At 46.8% G+C, this 19324-nt stretch overlaps 1 protein-coding gene across 1 annotated transcript in view; it reads left to right on the forward strand.

Annotated features, from left to right (window-relative positions):
- Positions 1–19324, forward strand: part of LOC139233167 (cytokine-dependent hematopoietic cell linker-like) — a 190060-nt gene that overhangs the window by 110265 nt on the left and 60471 nt on the right. Inside the window, exon 6 of the mRNA XM_070863766.1 lies at positions 4835–5012. Within this exon, the coding sequence (XP_070719867.1) occupies positions 4835–5012 (178 nt within the window). The remainder of the gene's footprint in view (positions 1–4834; positions 5013–19324) is intronic.

Raw genomic sequence — 19324 nt, forward strand, 5'->3', positions numbered from 1 at the left:
GAGAAAGGGTAGGGATCGAGCTAGACTGGCTGATAAGAAAGGGCATAATTTCATCGATCGAGTTCAGCGAGTGGGCCAGTCCTATTATCCCGGTCCTCAAGGGAGACAGCACCATCAGAATCTCTGGAGATTACAAAGTAACTATCAATCGTTTCTCCCTGCAGGACAAATACCACTACCAAAGGCCGAGACCTCTTTGCAACGCTAGTGGGAGGAAAGACGTTCACGAAACTGGATCTGACTTCAGCCTACATGATGCAGGAACTGGAGGAATCATCGAAGGCTCTCACCTACATCAACACGCACAAAGGTCTTTTTGTTTATAACAAATACCCGTTTGGAATCCTCTCAGCGGCGGCGATATTCCAGAGAAACATGGAAAGTTTACTGAAATCGGTCTCGTACACCGTGGTCTTCCAGGACGACATCTTGGTCACAGGTCGGAACACAGTCGAGCATCTGCAGAATCTGGAGGAGATTATTAGTCGACTCAACCACGTGGGGCTCAGGTTAAAACGCTCGAAGTGCGTTTTCCTGGCACCTGAAGTGGAGTTCTTGGGAAGTAGGATTGCGGCGGATGGCATCAGGCCCATCAATGCGAAGATGGAGGCAATCGAGAACGCACCGAGGCCACAGAACGTGATGGAGCTGCGGTCGTTTCTGCGACTCTTGAACTACTTTGGTAACTTCTTACCGGGTCTCAGCACACTGCTAGAACCACTACATGTCTGACTACGGAAGTGTTGTTATATATGGGTACTTTTCAGAATGGCAGGCAGTGACTAGTGGGGTACCGCAAGGTTCTGTGCTGGGGCCCCAGCTGTTTACACTGTACATTAATGATTTAGATGAGGGGATTAAATGTAGTATCTCCAAATTTGCGGATGACACTAAGTTGGGTGGCAGTGTGAGCTGCGAGGAGGATGCTGTGAGGCTGCAGAGCGACTTGGATAGGTTAGGTGAGTGGGCAAATGCATGGCAGATGAAGTATAATGTGGATAAATGTGAGGTTATCCACTTTGGTGGTAAAAACAGAGAGACAGACTATTATCTGAATGGTGACAGATTAGGAAAAGGGGAGGTGCAAAGAGACCTGGGTGTCATGGTACATCAGTCATTGAAGGTTGGCATGCAGGTGCAGCAGGCGGTTAAGAAAGCAAATGGCATGTTGGCCTTCATAGCAAGGGGATTTGAGTACAGGGGCAGGGAGGTGTTGCTACAGTTGTACAGGGCATTGGTGAGGCCACACCTGGAGTATTGTGTACAGTTTTGGTCTCCTAACCTGAGGAAGGACATTCTTGCTATTGAGGGAGTGCAGCGAAGGTTCACCAGACTGATTCCCGGGATGGCGGGACTGACCTATCAAGAAAGACTGGATCAACTGGGCTTGTATTCACTGGAGTTCAGAAGAATGAGAGGGGACCTCATAGAAACATATAAAATTCTGACGGGGTTAGACAGGTTAGATGCAGGAAGAATGTTCCCAATGTTGGGGAAGTCCAGAACCAGGGGTCACAGTCTAAGGATAAGGGGTAAGCCATTTAGGACCGAGATGCGGAGGAACTTCTTCACCCAGAGAGTGGTGAACCTGTGGAATTCTCTACCACAGAAAGTTGTTGAGGCCAATTCACTAAATATATTCAAAAAGGAGTTAGATGAGGTCCTTACTGCTAGGGGGATCAAGGGGTATGGCGAGAAAGCAGGAATGGGGTACTGAAGTTGAATGTTCAGCCATGAACTCATTGAATGGCGGTGCAGGCTAGAAGGGCCGAATGGCCTACTCCTGCACCTATTTTCTATGTTTCTATGTTTCTATGTTTCTATGTTTCTATATGTGGACTTGCATTTACTCTGCTCAGCCACCAGAGGGCTCATCCCCTGGAGTCCCAAGGGATCCCATAATCCCTTGGGAGAACAGGTATTTAAGGAGGCTTCACAGGTTGCAGGGGCACTCTGGAGACCTGCAATAAAATACTCTGGTCACACTTTAATTGGAGCTCACAGTGTTCAGTCTGACTCTTTTTCCATACACAACAGAGGGTAGCGAATGCAACACCACTTTTTAAGAAAGGAGGGAGAGAGAAAACGGGTAATTATAGATTGGTTAGCCTGACATCAGTAGTGGGGAAAATGTTGGAATCAATTATTAAAGATGAAATAGCAGCGCATTTGGAAAGCAGTGACAGGATCGGTCCAAGTCAGCATGGATTTATGAAAGGGAAATCATGCTTGACAAATCTTCTAGAATTTTTTGAGGATGTAACTGGTAGAGTGGACAAGGGAGAACCAGTGGATGTGGTGTATTTGGACTTTCAAAGGGCTTTTGACAAGGTCCCACACAAGAGATTGGTGTGCAAAATTAAAGCACATGGTTTTGGGGGTAATGTACTGACGTGGATAGAGAACTGGTTGGCAGACAGGAAGTAGAGAATTGGGATAAACGGGTCCTTTTCAGAATGGCAGGTAGTGACTAGTGGGGTGCCGCAGGGCTCAGAACTGGGACCCCAGCTATTTACAATATACATTAATGATTTAGATGAAAGAATTGAGTGTAATACCTCCAAGTTTGCAGATGACACGAAGCTGGGTGGCAGTGTGAGCTGTGAGGAGGACGCTAAGAGGCTGCAGGGTGACTTGGACAGGTTAGGTGAGTGGGCAAATGCATGGCAGATGCAGTATAATGTGGATAAATGTGAGGTTATCCACTTTGGTGGCAAAAACACGAAGGCAGAATATTATCTGAATGGCGGCAGATTAGTAAAAGGGGAGGTGCAACGAGACCTGGGTGTAATGGTACATCAGTCATTGAAAGTTGGCATGCAGGTACAGCAGGCAATGAAGAAGGAAAATGGCATGTTGGTCTTCATAATTCGGAGATTTGAGTATAGGAGCAGGGAGGTCTTACTGCAGTTGTACAGGGCCTTGGTGAGGCCTCACCTGGAATATTGTGTTCAGTTTTGGTCTCCTAATCTGAAGAAGGACGTTTTTGCTATTGAGGGAGTGCAGCGAAGGTTCACCAAACTGATTCCCGGGATAGCAGGACTGACATATGAGAAGAGACTGGATCGACTGGGCCTGTATTCACTGGAGTTTAGAAGGATGAGAGGGGATCTATTAGAAACATATAAAATTCTGACGGGACTGGACAGGTTAGATGCAGGAAGAATGTTCCCGATGTTGGGGAAGTCCAGAACCATGGGACACAGTCTAAAGATAAGGGGTAAGCCATTTAGGACTGAGATGAAGAGAAACTTCTTCACTTAGAGAGTTGTTAACCTGTGGAATTCCCTACCACAGAGAGTTGTTGATGCCAGTTCATTAGATATATTCGAGAGGGAGTTAGATATGGCCCTTATCGCTAAAAGGATAAAGGGGTATGGAGAGAAAGCAGGAAAGGGGTACTGAGGTGAATGATCAGCCATGATCTTATTGAATGGTAGTGCAGTCTCGAAGGGCCGAATGGCCTATTCCTGCACCTATTTTCTATGTTTCTATCTAGAGGACCAACATTAACTTTAGCCACTCTTTTCCTTTTTATGTACCTGTAGAAACTCTTATTATCTGTTTTTATATTTCGTGCTAGTTTACTTTTATAATCTATCTTCCCTCTCCTAATAATTTCTTTGATTGTTTCACCAATGCTCTTCTATATTTATTCATTTTCCACTTTTCATGAGTGAACAATGGGAAGAGTTAGCTGCAGTTGTGTCTCTCATTTTAGGGGAAGGTAATTCCTCTTTGAAGATGATGAGGATCTATTTCTATTTGCACCTCCCCTTTTGAAAATATGGTACAAGTCGGTAAGAATTACTCTTCAAAGGGCTAGATTGATTACCAATTCATACTCAATGGGAAGGGAATCCAGCCCATATTTCTACCGCAATTGTGTTCATTAATCTGCTACTCTGCATAAAACATCCTTCCTGTGGTAATTGTTTCCATGTTACTGCTTATAAAGCAATATCTAAAAATACACCACCTGACTGTCATACACAGGAAATGACTATCTTCCTGGGTAAATTATCTACAACTCTCATGCAACGGCACTTGAGCACTACAGTAATGTTTAAGCTAATGCATACGTCATGCAGCCTCCAACCATGTAAGGTTTGTAACAAAGCATAATTAAAAGATACTTTACTTGGAGTTTCCTCTGTTGTCAGAAATAAGGTGATACATGAGCCTAAATAAATGCTTAAATGCTCAAATAAATGGGTTAACGTCTCTGTTAAAATAGCTGAATGAGGAGTTGAGGTGAATACACTGTGTCCACGTGATAATATTATTTACAGTCATTTCCAGGCAGTAAAATATGTTTTTTTATCAATTGCCCAAACTTCTCAACAGAAAAAGCTCAGTATTGTATGGATTTTTTAAATATTAAATGCAGTCAGTTTATGCAGGTAACCATACAGAACTATTCAAGCATTTTGCTCTTCTTTCAATATCCCAATTACAGAGCTGCTGTGCTGACAACACACAAAAATGATCATTGTTTGGACCAATTTATTATCATTTTTATGAAGGAAATCGTGTATAATTATAATATTTGTTTCCAATATATGAAGAGCCAGATCCTACTGCCATAAAGTTGCATTTGCACCAGATAAGAATCTAGGAAAAATAAGGATCAAGTACAATTAATACAAAAAACAAATCTGACCTTGTACCTGTGGTAAATTGCATCATATGATAATGGAAATTATTATCAGTTCTCATGTCGCTATGTAATTTTAGTGATGTAGCAGATTACTAAGAAATACTATAAACCAATATATAAAAGGCTACTCATTTTTTTTCCTGATTAACTAGTGTTAAAATTCTATCATTGCAGCCAGATATTAATGTAAGAATGATGACTGACAGTGAATCTGAATATGAACAGCCTACTGCAGATCAAAATGAGCACACTGAATCCGATTATGAATATGTAACTTCCTCCAGTCTAGAAGATTTACGGCATGTGAAAATTTACCCTGCTAGGCCAATGAATATGCAGTCAGTTTATGCAGGTAACCATACAGAACTATTCAAGCATTTTGCTCTTCTTTCAATATCCTAATTACAGAGCTGCTGTGCTGACAACACACAAAAATGATCATTGTTTGGACCAATTTATTATCATCCAACATTAAAGTCAGTGCCCCTTTTGCTTGCAAAAATGATATATATTTGAGCCTATGTACAATAGAATTTTGCTGCTGTAATGTCTTTAATACGCTTATGAATGACTCCACGAGGTCTAGTATTGTACTTGAGCTGTTGTGACCTTAGTCCCATTTATTGTAACTCCAGAGTGAGACACAAGCATGGTAGGCAGCCTTTTATACTGGGCCCTGCACACCCATGCAGGTGATCCTCAAGTCTCCCACCACAGTGCCCTCTGGTGGCACACCTTATGTGACTAAATGGTTAGTATACATGGTCTATATATATGACATCACTTCCCCCCCAAGTCTTTAATGCAAAATTGACTCATACATTGATGGTGACCTGGGCTTTGCTCTTCCTGGTTGACCATTGGAAGGTCGCTTCTAACTTGGGTGGGTTGGTAGTGAGATTTGTTGCCAGTGGAGGTCCCAGTGGTTTCTGGTTGTGAGTCCATGACCACTCCATTCTCCCCCCCACACAGAGATCATGCTAATGGCCTGTTACATGCAAGTTACATTCAAGTTCATCACATGGGTTTTACATTTACATCTTGGTATATTTGTTGGGTAGATTATAGTTGCGTTTCTTTTTGTGTGGTACATTTACATGATCAGTACAGGTATATCAGTACAGGTACACAAGGACAGTCTAGTTCCAGCACAGCCAGATGAGATCCGGGTCGTCTGGTGGTGGCGCAGTGCCTCATGCTAGTGGGTCTGTGGGCGAGGTGAGCTCATTTTGCTCGAGTTGCCGGAGCTCAGGGCTCTTCCCATTACTCCAGTGTCGGGCAGGCCCAAAGACAGCTGAAGTGTCTGTGACCTACCTGTCCTTTTCGTTTGCACAGTGTCGCTGCTGCTCCCTGGGAAGCAGTCTGAGCGAGTGAGCATTTCGTCTAAGTGACGGTGGGGCTGCCTCGTCTTGTCTAGCAGTTCACAGGGGACTGCTGACTCGCTTTCCTTGAGGACACTGTTGTGAGCCTCTCTAGTTTGGGATCCTGGCTGGTCCAGGTCCCGTTCGGAGGAGCTGTTACAGGTGACCCATCGCTCTTGGGCATTACCGTGGTGGTAAGTGGGTTTGTGGGCTGCGCCTTTTCCACCCGGGTGGTGGGCGACGGTAGCCGACTGCAAGCATAGGCGCAGTTTACCGTTTCTGGCCCGTGGCGGTTCATGCCATCGGGTGCCTGCAATGTTAAACCGATCTGAGGCAGGGTATCGCTACTGGTGCCTCTGCTCTCCGGGGATCGTTTACTCTGCGGCTTGTCTACTTCTGTCAGCTGTGGGGACACTTTACAATACATCGTTCTGGTCCCGGGGACGCAGGCTACAGCATTGGATAGCCCACTGGACCTGTATACGACCTTTAGGTGTTCGCCGGCTACATTGGCTGATTGCAATTTGCACTCGACATCGCTCAACAACATTTTGCATGAACCCTAACGCTAACCCTACCCCAACCCTAAATGCAGTGGACTTTTACATTGGTTAACAATTCAAGCAGTTCATTCAAAAATGGCGAGTTGCTGGCCTCTTTTAAAATGGCCTTACTACTTTTACCCCAATCGTCTTCCTTGCGTGGAACCATGTGTCGTTGCTCCATTGGCGCTGCACCTTGTGGTTTGGACGCCATCTTTTCCCTGTCCATGATGCTGACTGCCGCGACCTTCTTTCCCAGGGATTCTGCCACTGAAGCTGGGAAGGCGCCCTCGGATCCTATCTTCCTCCCCAGGAGTCCTGCCACTGAAACCGGGAAGGTGCATTCGGGTCGCCTCGACCAGATCATCGCCACACAGTCGTGATGAGCGGTCTGTGCCTCGGGGCTGCGCGGATCTGCTCTCCGGTGCCTGTTCCAACCAAAGATTGGGGCTTGCTCTGCCTCTGAGCACGGGGGACGTCGATCGCTGGAGGGATCTTCCCAGTTCCAATGAATCTTCGGCATCCATCTTCTTCCAAGTAGTATTGGTCCATCACCTGAAACAATCTACAATGGTAAATTGTGCACCGCGCCATCATGGGATACACTTACATCCACATTACCAATAACTGATATCAGTTCTTTGGTGTAGATGCGCAGCTTTGTCTGAACCGGGACCAGCTTGGATCGTTCAGCTTGATCATTCCATAGCCTCTCAAAGGCTTCCTGGCTCATTACTGACTGACTCGCCCCCATGTCCACTTCCATGAAGACTGGAATGTCATTTATCTCGACTTCCATTATCAGTAGAGGACAATCTGTGGTGCAGGTATATACTCCATACACTTCGTCCTGGGACTGAGCTGCCTCTCTAGCCATCTCCTCGTAATCCACGCTGGATTCACAGCCTCTGCTAACTTCTATTCCATGTGGTGAGTCACAGCTCTTTTGCACATTCGCTGGAGGTGGCCCTTTGTGCTGCAGCCTTTGCACACACAGTCTCTGAACTGACACTGATGAGCCCTGTGATTATCTCCGCAACGCCAGCATGGTGCTACTTGACTTACGTTTGCACCCCTCGGCGGAATCTGAGTTCAAGGACTCGGGGGCTTGTACGCTCTGCCCTAGGCAGATTCATGTCCAACAGTTCTGCCTGTGAAAGGCGCCATTCTATTTACAGTACTTGCCGAGTTTGAGTCCTGAGAGTGAGTCATCATCTGCTTGGGGAGCTGCAGAGCTTGAGGCCATGAATGCCTGGCTGATGCTGATGGCCTTCTGCAGAGTGACGGTGGTTTCGGGAGACAGTAGCCTGTGAAGAAGGCTTCATGACCGATGCCGATTACGAAGATGTCCCGCAACGCATCGGTAAGGGATGCGCCGAATTCACACGGTCCTGCCAGCTCCTGAGGTCGGCAGCATACTTCGCGATTTCCTGGCCCTCGGGGTGGCAGTGTGTATAAAATCGATGTCTGGCCGTGAGGATGCTCTCCTTCGGTTTGAGTTGGTCCCGAATTAACACTTTCAGATCCTCGTATGATTTGGTCGTTGTTTTCTCTGGTGCAAGCAAGTCCCTGACGAGCCTGTAGGCCGTGGACCCACAACTGGTCAACGGGATAGCTCTGCGCTTATCTGCTAGAGTGGCTGGATCATCACCTACTAGGTCGTTTGCTACGAAATATTGGTCGAGCCGCTCCATAAAGGCTTCCCAATCTTCACCCTCTGAGAACTTTTCTAATGCACCAACGTTAGTCATTTTAGTATGAAGTTCGTAATCTCGTCGCCAGTTTTTATGTCTTTAATACTCTTATGACTGACTCCACGAGGTCTAGTATTGTACTTGAGCTGTTGTGATCTTAGTCCCATTTATTGTAACTCCAGAGTGAGGCACAAGCATGGTGGGCAGCGTTTTATACTGGGCCCTGCACACCTATGCAGCTGATCCTCAGGTCTCCCACCGCAGTGCCCTCTGGTGGCACACTTTATGTGACTATACAATTAGTATACATGGTCTACATACATGACAGTTGTGATATGTTGCTATGAATGGCTCAGTAAATAAATAGAAACATAGAAACATAGAAATTTACAGCACAGAAGGAGGCCATTCTGGCCCATCATGTCCGCGCCGGCCGACAAAGAGCCGCATGGCCCTTGGTCAACAGTCTAAAGGTTTTATATATAAACCTATGAACAATGACAGAAAGCAAAGAGCACCCAGCCCAACCAGTCCGCCTCACACAACTGCGACACCCCTTATACTGAAAACATCTACACTCCACCCCAATCGGTGCCATATAATCTCCTGGGAGAGGCAAAAACCCAGGCCAATTTAGGGAGAAAAAAATCTGGGAAAATTCCTCTATGACCCACCCAGGCGATCAAAACTAGTCCAGGAGCTCACCCTGGCCGTATTCGATTCCCTGCAGTACTTACCATTATATCTGCGCCGTCCAACAAAAGGTCATCCAGTCTAATCCCAATTACCAGCTCTAGGTCCGTAACCCTGCAGGTCACTGCACTTTAAGTGCCCATCCAACCATCTCTTAAAAGTGGTGAGGGTTTCTGCATCCACCACTCTTCCAGGCAGCGAGTTCCAGATCCCCACAACCCGCTGCGTAAAGAAGCCTCCCCTCAAATCCCCTCTGAACCTTCCACCAACCACCTTAAAACTATGTCCCCTCGTAATAGACCCCTCCACTAATGAAAATAGACCCTCACTATCTATTATGTCCAGGCCCCTCAATATTTTGTACAGCTCGATGAGGTCTCCTCTCAACCTCCTCTGTTCCAGTGAGAACAAACCCAGCCTATCCAACCTATCCAACCCAGCGTATCCAATACGGCGACCAGAACTGCACGCAGTACTCCAGCTATGGCCCAACCAAAGTATTATACAATTTAAGCATAACCTCCCTGCTCTTATATTCTATGCCTCGGCCAATAAAAGCAAGCATTCCATATGCCTTCTTAACCACCTTATCCACCTGGCCTGCTACTTTCAGGAAACTGTGGACAAACACTCCAAGGTCCTTTTGTTTACCTACACTACTAAGTGGCCTACCACTTAATGTGTATACCCTTTCCTTATTAGCCCTCCCAAAGTGCATCACCTTACACTTCTCTGAATTATATTCCATTTGCCACTGCTCTGCCCACCTGACCAGTAGATTGATATCCTCCTGCAGCCCATGACTTTCCTCTTCATTATCAACCACACAGCCAATTTTACTGTTGTCTGCAAACTTCTTAATCATACTCCCTATATTCAAATCTAAATTGTTGATATATACCACAAAAAGCAATGGACCTAGTACTGAGCCCTGCGGACCCCCCACTGGAAACATCCTTTCAGTCGCAAAAACATCCATCAATCATTACCCTTTGCTTCCTACCTCCAAGCTAATTTTGAATCCAACTTGCCACTTTGCCCTGTATCCCATGGGCTTTAACCTTCATGACCAGTCTACCGTGTGGGACCTTATCAAAAGCCTTGCTAAAGTCCATATATACTACATTGTATGCACTACCCTCATCGATCCTCTTTGTTACCTCCTCAAAAAAATGCAATTAGTCAAACACGATCTTCCCTTAACAAATCCATGCTGACTGTTCCGAATTAATCCTTGCCTTTCCAAATGCAGATTTATCCTGTCTTTCAGGATTTTTTCCAATAATTATCCCACATTGAGGTTAGGCTGACCGGCCTGTAATTAATCGGCCTGTCTCTTTCTCCCTTCTTAAACAAGGGTACTATATTAGCAGTCCTCTAATCCTCTGGCACCATGCCCAGATCCAAAGAGAACTGAAAAATGATAGTCAAGGCCTCTGCTATTTCATCCTTTACTTCGCTCAACAGCCTGGGATACATTTCATCCGGGCCTGGGGACTTAGCCACTTTCAGAGCTGCTAAACTCCTTAATACTTCCTCTCTCACTATATTTATTTCATCCAGAATATCACACTCCTCCTCGATAGCAGTATCTGCATTACCCCTTTCCTTTGTGAAAACAAATGCAAAGTATTCATTAAGAACCCTACCAACATCTTCAGCCTCCACACAAAGATTACCCTCATCGTCGCTAATAGGCCCTACCCTTTCTTTAGTTACTCTCTTACTCTTAATCTATTTATCGAACATCTTAGGGTTTTCCTTAATTTTACTGGCCAAGAATTCCTCATGCTTTCTCTTAGCATTCTTAATATGCATGATATGGGTGTGATACTGGACCATATAGAGCAAAAGTGTCCAAAGTTTGATGCCTAGTTTGAGCTGAGATGACTGACCTGAGCTAGGGAGGCAAATAAAGTGGGGTACAATGAGCCTCACTGTCTCCAGATTAGAAAGAGAAAAAGTCCACGAGACATCTTGCTTCTGATTGCATCTAACAAGCCCTGCCTAACAGGACATGCATTTGGAGGCAAGTAATATCATAAGATCTATGTGCTCTCCTAGACTAATGTCGTTTGCCTAAAGGGATCGGGGAAGAATTCTAAATATTTTTTCCAATGGCCTGGGTTTTTAATCTGTTTTTTCACCTCTCTCTACTTGGCTCTGGATAGGTAGGGAGTGCCTAATCATAACATATAGAGCATCACAACCAACGTTCCCCCCTAAGCGGCCACACAGCAATCGGGAGGTCCCACGCAGGCCGCTCACCAGCTGTAGCGCTGGAAAAGATACCACGCATGCGTGCGGCTGTGCAGCAAATTTAAAGGGACCGCTCGCCTAAAATAAAAAATAGAGGGACCATTGATCACGACTATAAGGGACAGGCTAGATGGACCGTGTGGGCCTTTTCCTGTTCATCATTTTCGTATGTCCTAAGTGTGGATCTGCTTGGCTATGATGCCCACCAAGGGAGAACAGCCTCCTGAAAATCCATGTCTGGGATCGCTCAAAAAAAAATTTGTATCACTCGTAACAAATAGGCTTGTGGATGCAGTCAGGAAGAGCAGCCAGTGTCTGGGAAAATATGAATTAGTGTCTTCAGGAAACAAGAGAAGAAAACTGGAACAAAACAGATGGAACATTAGGTGAAAATATACCAATGTACATTATTTCTGGGCTTGCTGCATTTTTCAGCAGTTCTTCAGAAGCACTTTTCATTATGGTGATTCACTATCTGAAAAATGAGACATTGTTGCCCTCTAGTGACTAAAGATGGACATTGCTCTGTATGATTGTGTGAGTGTGGTGTGTGTATGTGTGTGTGTGAGTGAAAGGGGGGAATTTTAACTGGAGAATTGCGTGGGTTTGGGTGAGGGTGGAGGGTTAAATACGGCAAAAATGTGAGAGTGTAGAGAAGCCGGCTCCAGCCCGTCAAATTCCTTGTTTGTCTGGTTGCATGCAACCTCCTCGGGAGAGGTGGGTTGCCTATTAACATATGCGAATCGCTCAAATAGAGTGGTATTTCAACACAGTTTTAAATTTAATGGCGCATCCACGGGTTTCCCGGGCTTCCTGAAACTCACCATTGAAAGCAAGGCGAGAACGCATCAATTAAGGGGCCTGATTAAAACTCATGGAAATACTGCAATAAATACTCACTACTCACTGCTGCTCTCATACCTGCTAGTGGGGAAGGGTTTATTCACAGTACTTTTGCTGAGAGTTTATTTTCTACACTTTGGAGGTTTTCTGTATCACAGCAGGATGGATGGCACCTTGGCTGCCTTAGATTGGACCTCGGAGGAAGGTATTATGACTAGCACCTGCACCAGCAGCAACACCAGCAGCCTGTTGTTGAGAGACCTGCCACTGGACAGCAGACAGGGGAGCAACAGAGAGGGGAGCAGCAGAGGGATGCAGCTCGCAGGGGACACTACCCGCGACACAGGGTGTACAGGTATAGGCTGAGTTTCCTTGACATGTCAGCAGTGGTTCAGGAGGCTCAAAATGTAAAGTCTGTTGCCTCCGAGAAGAAGACCTGCTCCCTGCTGGACCTGGGGGTTTCAGTGGTCTCCAGTTACTTCCAGGGTTCTGCCGGCGATATATCCAGGATCTCCCAGTCGGGGGCCCACAAATTCATAACCTGGGTCACTGATGGGTTCTTTGCCAGGGCCGGCAATTCTGTGAACTTTGCCTGCAATGACACCAATCAGAATGAGCGGGCGTTCGAATTTGCATTTCTGGCTGGCTTCTCAGGTGCAGGGCGTTATCGACTGAACACACGTAGCAATCCATGCACCTTCAGATTAACCAGGAGTATTCGTAAACCGCAAGGGCTTCCACTCCATCAATGTGCAGCTGATGTGCAAACACAAGAAAAGGTTTATGCGGGTGGGTGGCAGATTCCCGGGCAACCACCATGATGCTTTCATCCTGCGATAGTCCAAGCCCCCAAGCTCTTTAGACCTGCAAGCACACTTAAGGGGTGGCTGCTAGGAGACAAGGTATACCCACTTCAAACTTGCCAGATGACACCTGTCAGAAACACAACCAATGAAGCCCAACAGTGCTACAATGAATGCTATATGACTACCAGATGTGTCATCGAATAAGTCATTGGCATGCTGAAGATGCACATCAGGTGCTTAGACAGACCTGGAGGCACCCTTCAGTACATGCCAGCCAGGGTCTTCAGAATGGTCGTGGTGTGCTGTGCTCTACACAACATTGCGCAGCAGCGTGGTTTGAACCTCGCAGTGCACTGATTGTCTGCAGATGATTCTGAGGAGGAGGAAGATGAGAAGGTGGAAGGTAATGAGAGCAATGCAGCACCAGCTGCTCACATTGCTGCCAAGGATGCCCTTATTGAAGCAAGGTTTACTTAGGTTGCACCAGTGGACTGATGTCAGAACCCCATGCAATGACCACTCTTCCAACCCCCTCCCAATGCCACTGACACAAAGCAGTCCTGCAAACAACCAACTACCCCTTGCACATCCCCCCATTGGTCCCCAGCAATGCATGTCTTCTCATTTATCATCAAGCGAGTTAAAAAACGACTTGCCACCCAGCAACCAAGAATGGGCAAGGCGAGAAAGTTGTGCAAAGTACTAAAATTTATGTGATTCTGCTGAAGAACGGAAACTTCACAACATAACATTTTCTCATACACCCATGTGCATTCCCTTGTGCAACAAAAATTTAGTCTTCCTTTTCCTTCCCATCCCACATGGTGCAACCCCTGTGGCTTGAGCAGAGGTGGAGGGAGGCTGCTCCGATCCCTGCTCTGACTTTTGAGATGTTCTTGGCTGATGACATCTGGCTTTTAGAGCCCGTGAAGGCCCCACCAAAAACTGCTCCACATGCCCTTGGGCAGGGTCAGACTGCCATCGGGACACGGGGCAGCATGTCAGGTACTGACTGAGTGGAGAGAGGCAACAGGTGAGAAATGGGAATGCTTTGAGTGGAGTGCCAACTTTCATGTCCCCTTTTGCCATCATCTCTCTCATGGGCCAGCCGCACTTCACTGCAACCGCTCTGCTGGAGAGAGCACTTTGGTGCAGATCACTTCGACATTGTACGACCAAGGTCAAGGTATCTGTCATCCTATTTAAGGCAGCTGATGTGTTGGCATCCAGAGTCTACACGGCCATGGTCAAGGCCTGCATCGACTCATGTGATTGTCGTGTTTGATGCTCCACGGAGTTGGCCACTCTATCCATGCAAGAAGACATCATTGCAATGCCCTGTGATATCATCCCACTCATGCTTGAGGTGGGCTCCTCCAATCTCTCTGCAATCGTGGTCAGTGTGCTTGAAAGGCCTGTCAGTACATCGTACATTCTCTGCTGCTCCTCAATGATTATCCTTTACATCGACGACCCCGGGGTACAGCATCGGTGTACAACTGAGCAGAGTTTGGAGAGGGCTCTGACATAGACCCTTCACCGCTGTCCTTGCCACCACCATCTGCTTTTGCTCACATGTGAAGTATGAGTCACCAGTTGAAAACGCAACTATCTGTCGAACTGGTCCCACCGAAGTGTGAGTATCTGAGGTGGAGCCTGGTAAGCATGAGTCCTGTGACGTTGCACCCTCAGAAGGAATCAGCTCCTCTGATAATTCATCGTCCGCGAGGTCCACGGATTCCTGCTGCATGCGTGAAGCAGTTGTTAGCTGGGAAATCTGTGAAAGACCACCTCTGGATCTCTCCCTCTCCCTAGTGTTCTGTGCTCTCTTCTCCTGCAACAGGGAAAGAACAGACCTATGAGTGACTGTAATGGCATGTTTTCACGTGCTGGATGCAGTGCATTTGGTGAGGGTGACTATCAGGGAGAGGGATAAACTGCATAAGGATGAGGCTGAGTGGCAGTGGTGGATGGATAGATGGGGATGTGAGGAAGTGCATAGACAGAGAATGCTGGGTGCACTTTGCGGTACTCAACTTGTCCAAACCGCACTCGTGACCTGTGCCATTTTAACAGGCGTGGCAGCAACAGGCTTCTTCCTCCCATTGCTGGGGAAGAGTATCTCTCTCTGGCTACTCACTTCCCCCAGCAGTACATCAAGGGAGCCATTATTGAAGCGGGGCATAGTTTAGGAGCGTCCTGAAGCCGTTGTCTTCCTTTGCTTCCAACTCCAAACTGCTCCAAATTCCATCTTTGGATTGGCCTTTAAATACCGTTGTTGTGATCGCATCATGCAGGTCCTCATCACAGCCGCTGTTGTGCAATCAACACCGAATATGGAAGTAAAATGATAATTAAGTGGCTGCATTAAAATTCCACTGACAAATGCGCTGAACTTACTTCCGGGTTTCCCGGGTTTCGCACACAATGTCGGACCCCACCTCAACTCCCCTCTCACTCCCCAAGTGTCTCCGAGTTCATATCGGAGCCAAAGATTCTACAGTCTGATCTAATCAGCATTACTGGTTCATTTCCATCCCGCAACCCACCCAGCAAGAATGTTATTCATATCCCAAAACATTTTTCTGATTCTAAGTGACTGTGACACATTTATTTCAAGACTCATTATATTTCTTTCAAAAATCAGCATTTATTTGATAACACATGCATTGAAATTAAAATTAAAATAACATAGAGGTCAATTTTCCCTGGTCATTTGCGCCGTTTTTTTTGGCGTATTTACTTTTACTTGTTCAAACTTTCCCCCTGTGATCTGCACCGGCGTTTCTGACTTAGTTACGATTTTTCTCGGCCAGATTTTTTTGATGCCACAGGGCGTTCCCTCATATCTGCGTCAGTTTTTTCAATTGTTCGCAGTTTGGACAGGATTTTTTTCTCTTAGGTCAGCGTACCTGGCCACTCCCGAAAAACCTTCTGGTGAGTTAAGAAAACCACCGCACATTCACAAATCTGTGCTGAAAGACGCCATTGCTTTTAAATCGAAGATTTTGGAGGGAGTCAAGAACACTGTCAAAATCAATATAAAGTTCAACTTTTTTTTACCTGTCAACATAAAAGTGTAAGTTTGTTGGATTTCAGAGGTTTTCTCATCTTTTTAACTCACTCACACACAACCAGTGAACGTCTTGAAGCACAGCTGGAGGTTTGTAGGCTTGAACAGCAGAATCGGTCTTGCGCCCGGACACAGCAGCTCGGGGTTCGGCTACAAAACAAGCTGTGGGGTTGGGGGGGAAGAAAGAGAGAGAGCGAGGTGCCAATCGGAAAACTTGGAGCCTGGGGAGGGGGAGGGAGAGAGAGAAGTCACAAGACTCAAGGAGGGGGGTAGAGAGAGAGAAGTCGCAAGACTCAAGGAGGGGGGAAGAGAGAGAGAAGTCGCAAGACCTTTGAGTGTGGTCCATCCATACAGACCTGGAGAGATACAACTGTGAACCTGTGCTGCCTGCTTTCTTGCTGTTTTGAGCTTCTTTCAGAGGTTAAATATAAGTATGGGAGCAATACTGACAATGCCACACCTTGTGTGAGCCTTCTGCATCATGGTGCTACGTAGGAGACAATTGATTTGACTTCATCGCATCAGGAATATCAGAGCCCGTAGGGTGCTGGGCAAGAGGCCTTACCCACTTCGGGTATATCGAGACAGGCATTTGTAGCTCCACCTGAGTGATACAGTCTGTGTCAGAAGGTTTCCGCAAAGAAGTTGTAACTGAGATCTGTGAGTTGGTCAAAGCAGACCTGCAACCTAGAAGCACCAGGAGGACTGCTTTGTCAGTTGAAGTTGGGGGGAGAGGGGGAGGAAAGAGAGAGAGCGAGGTGCCAATCGGAACAGCTGCACTTTCATTCTATGCCTTCGGATCATTTCAAGCTACAACTGGGGATGTGTGCGCCATCTCTCAACATGCAACACATGTCTCCATTCGCCAGGTCACGACTGCACTGTACGCACGTAGGACTGACTTCAAAAGTTCCCCATGACCGCCCAAGTAATCCATGACAGGGCTGTGGGCTTCTCCAGGATTTCTGGCTTCCCAAAGGTAGAGGGCTGCATTGATTGTATCCACATCGCCTTGATCGCACCTTTGGAGAATTGCGAGATGTACAAGAACAGAAAAGGCTTCCACTCCATTAATGTGCAGCTCGTGTGTGATGACATGCATCATATCATGTCAGTCGATGCAAGATACCCTGGCAGCACCCATGATGAGTTCATCCTACGCGAGAGCATTATATCTGCCATGTTTCAGCAGCAGCCAGAAGGGCACAGCGAGCTACTGGGAGACAAAGGGTACGGCCTCTCCACCTGGCTCATGATGCCCCTACGCATTACCTGGATTGAAGCTGACAGTCATTACAACGTGTTGCACATTGCAATGTGCAGCAACATTGAGAGGACCATTGGCATATTGAAACAGCGTTTCCGATGCCTGGACCATTCTGGAGGCTACTTGCAATACTCCCCTAAGATTGTCGGTCAGTTCACTGTTGTGTGCTGCATGCTGCATAACTTAGCCTTCATGAGGCAGCAGCACCTGGTAGTCGAAGACCCACCTGCGGTGAGAGTGGTTGATGATAATGATGCGGAAGATGCAGGTGATGAGCAGGAGGAGGAGGAGGAGGACAACGTGGATGAGGAAGCCATGCAAGTGCCTAAGACCGGAGCACGACGGCGGAGGAGGACGGGTCATCGTACCCCTTCAACAATTGCTCGAGCCTTGCGCCAGCAGCTCATCTGTGAACTCTTTACTGATGCCTGAAGGGCTCAGCTACAACTATTCCACATGGACATGTTTATTGTTTGGAGCTGTTCCGTAATGTGTTGTGTTAATGGAATATGATTCAGTTTTAATGTAACATATATTTTATTCCAAAGTTTATAATGTACTTAACTTAACTTTAATAAAATTATTCTTGTATCAAACTTTACTTTAATATCACTCTTTAAGATCACTGAAAAACTTTAAGATTACTAATACATGTAAATTTACATAACTTACAAAAGACTTTTAATTTGTGAACAGTTGCAACAGTAACAATAATAATGGCAACAATAACAACAGCAGCAAAGAAAGGCTGCACCCATCTCTCATCCCCCTTATTCTGAGACCGCCCGCTGCACTTGGTCTTGAACACTCCACCACCCCTGCCCGCAGGCGGTGGCGCAGTGTTTCTGGGCTTGATACCAAGCTTATTCTTTCTAACATCTTAGGTACTGTGCACCTCTTGAGGGTGGGGGGTGTCAGCGTCAGGCAGAAAGTTAGAGGACCCAGGCGGCAAGTTGGAGGGCCTAGTTTTGGGCTCTTCAGAGGCTGGTGTGGGGATTGGAGTGGGAGTGACAATTGATTCTGCCAATGGACGCGTGTTCCCTTATTGCAGCAGTTAACTCCAACATGCCATCCCCCATGCACTCTGACAGTGGCTCAACGACCTGCAACATTCCCTCCCTCATGGTCAGTGACGTGGTTTGCACTATCTCTGACATTCCCTCCCTCATGGCCACTATTCCCTCACTGATGGTCCCGGATATCATTCCCATTTCTCGTGTCATTGCTGTTACTTCTCCCGACAGTCCCGCTACCTCATCAATCATTCCACTGATGGTGTCCAGGAGTGATCGGGTAAGGTCAATGCTCTCCACACTCAATTACATCATCTGAACCACATCTGTTAGATCCTGCACCTCAAGAGAGCGCGGTCGAGCTCTCCTTCCCCTCCTTCCCATGGGTGTGGCTCATACCCCAACACTGGGACCTGCAGCCTGGAACGGTGGGGCCCTGGGTGTGCCTCGCTGCACCCCACCACTGAGACCTGCAACCTCGGAAGGTGTGAAACCATGGAATGTCCCACCAACACTCAAACCACTAGTCACGGAAGGGGCTATCATCTCCATGAGCGGCACCTCCTCCAAAGTCAGTACAACAGTGGGAGCTTCATCCAGCTCCATCCCCTCCCCCTCACCCCCATGGATGGATTGGAAGATGTTCTCCTCTTCAGGCTCGTTCTCGTCTGAATTTTCTGCATCATCAGGGTTGGTCTCAAGTTCTGCAAAATATAACAGAACAGTCAAATGGTTAGCAGCAGAGGAGGGGGCAGGATGGGTGGCATGAGTAGGCTCACACATCGCAGGCCAGGCAGCAGGTTGATTTGAAGCGACACAATGAATTTGCAGGACTTACCCTCTCCCTCGAGTGTGAGCCTAGCTTGTGCAGTACTGATTGCTTTTCTCCAGGCAGGACCCATCAAAGCAGCGACCCTCTCTTCCAAGGGTGTCAGTGGGTGCAGATTTGCCGGGCCTCCTCCTGTTCGAGTTCTTTCCCTTTTATTATATACCACCTTCCTCTGCAAAGATGAAAATGCAACTTTTCATGGAGGGTGTCTTTCTGCTGGGTGGGACATATACAGCTGGTCACATTTACAATTGCATTGAATAAATGAAAATATTACTTACACT

The sequence above is a fragment of the Pristiophorus japonicus genome, chromosome 2 (assembly GCF_044704955.1).
Source record: "Pristiophorus japonicus isolate sPriJap1 chromosome 2, sPriJap1.hap1, whole genome shotgun sequence".
Taxonomy (NCBI): domain Eukaryota; kingdom Metazoa; phylum Chordata; class Chondrichthyes; family Pristiophoridae; genus Pristiophorus; species Pristiophorus japonicus.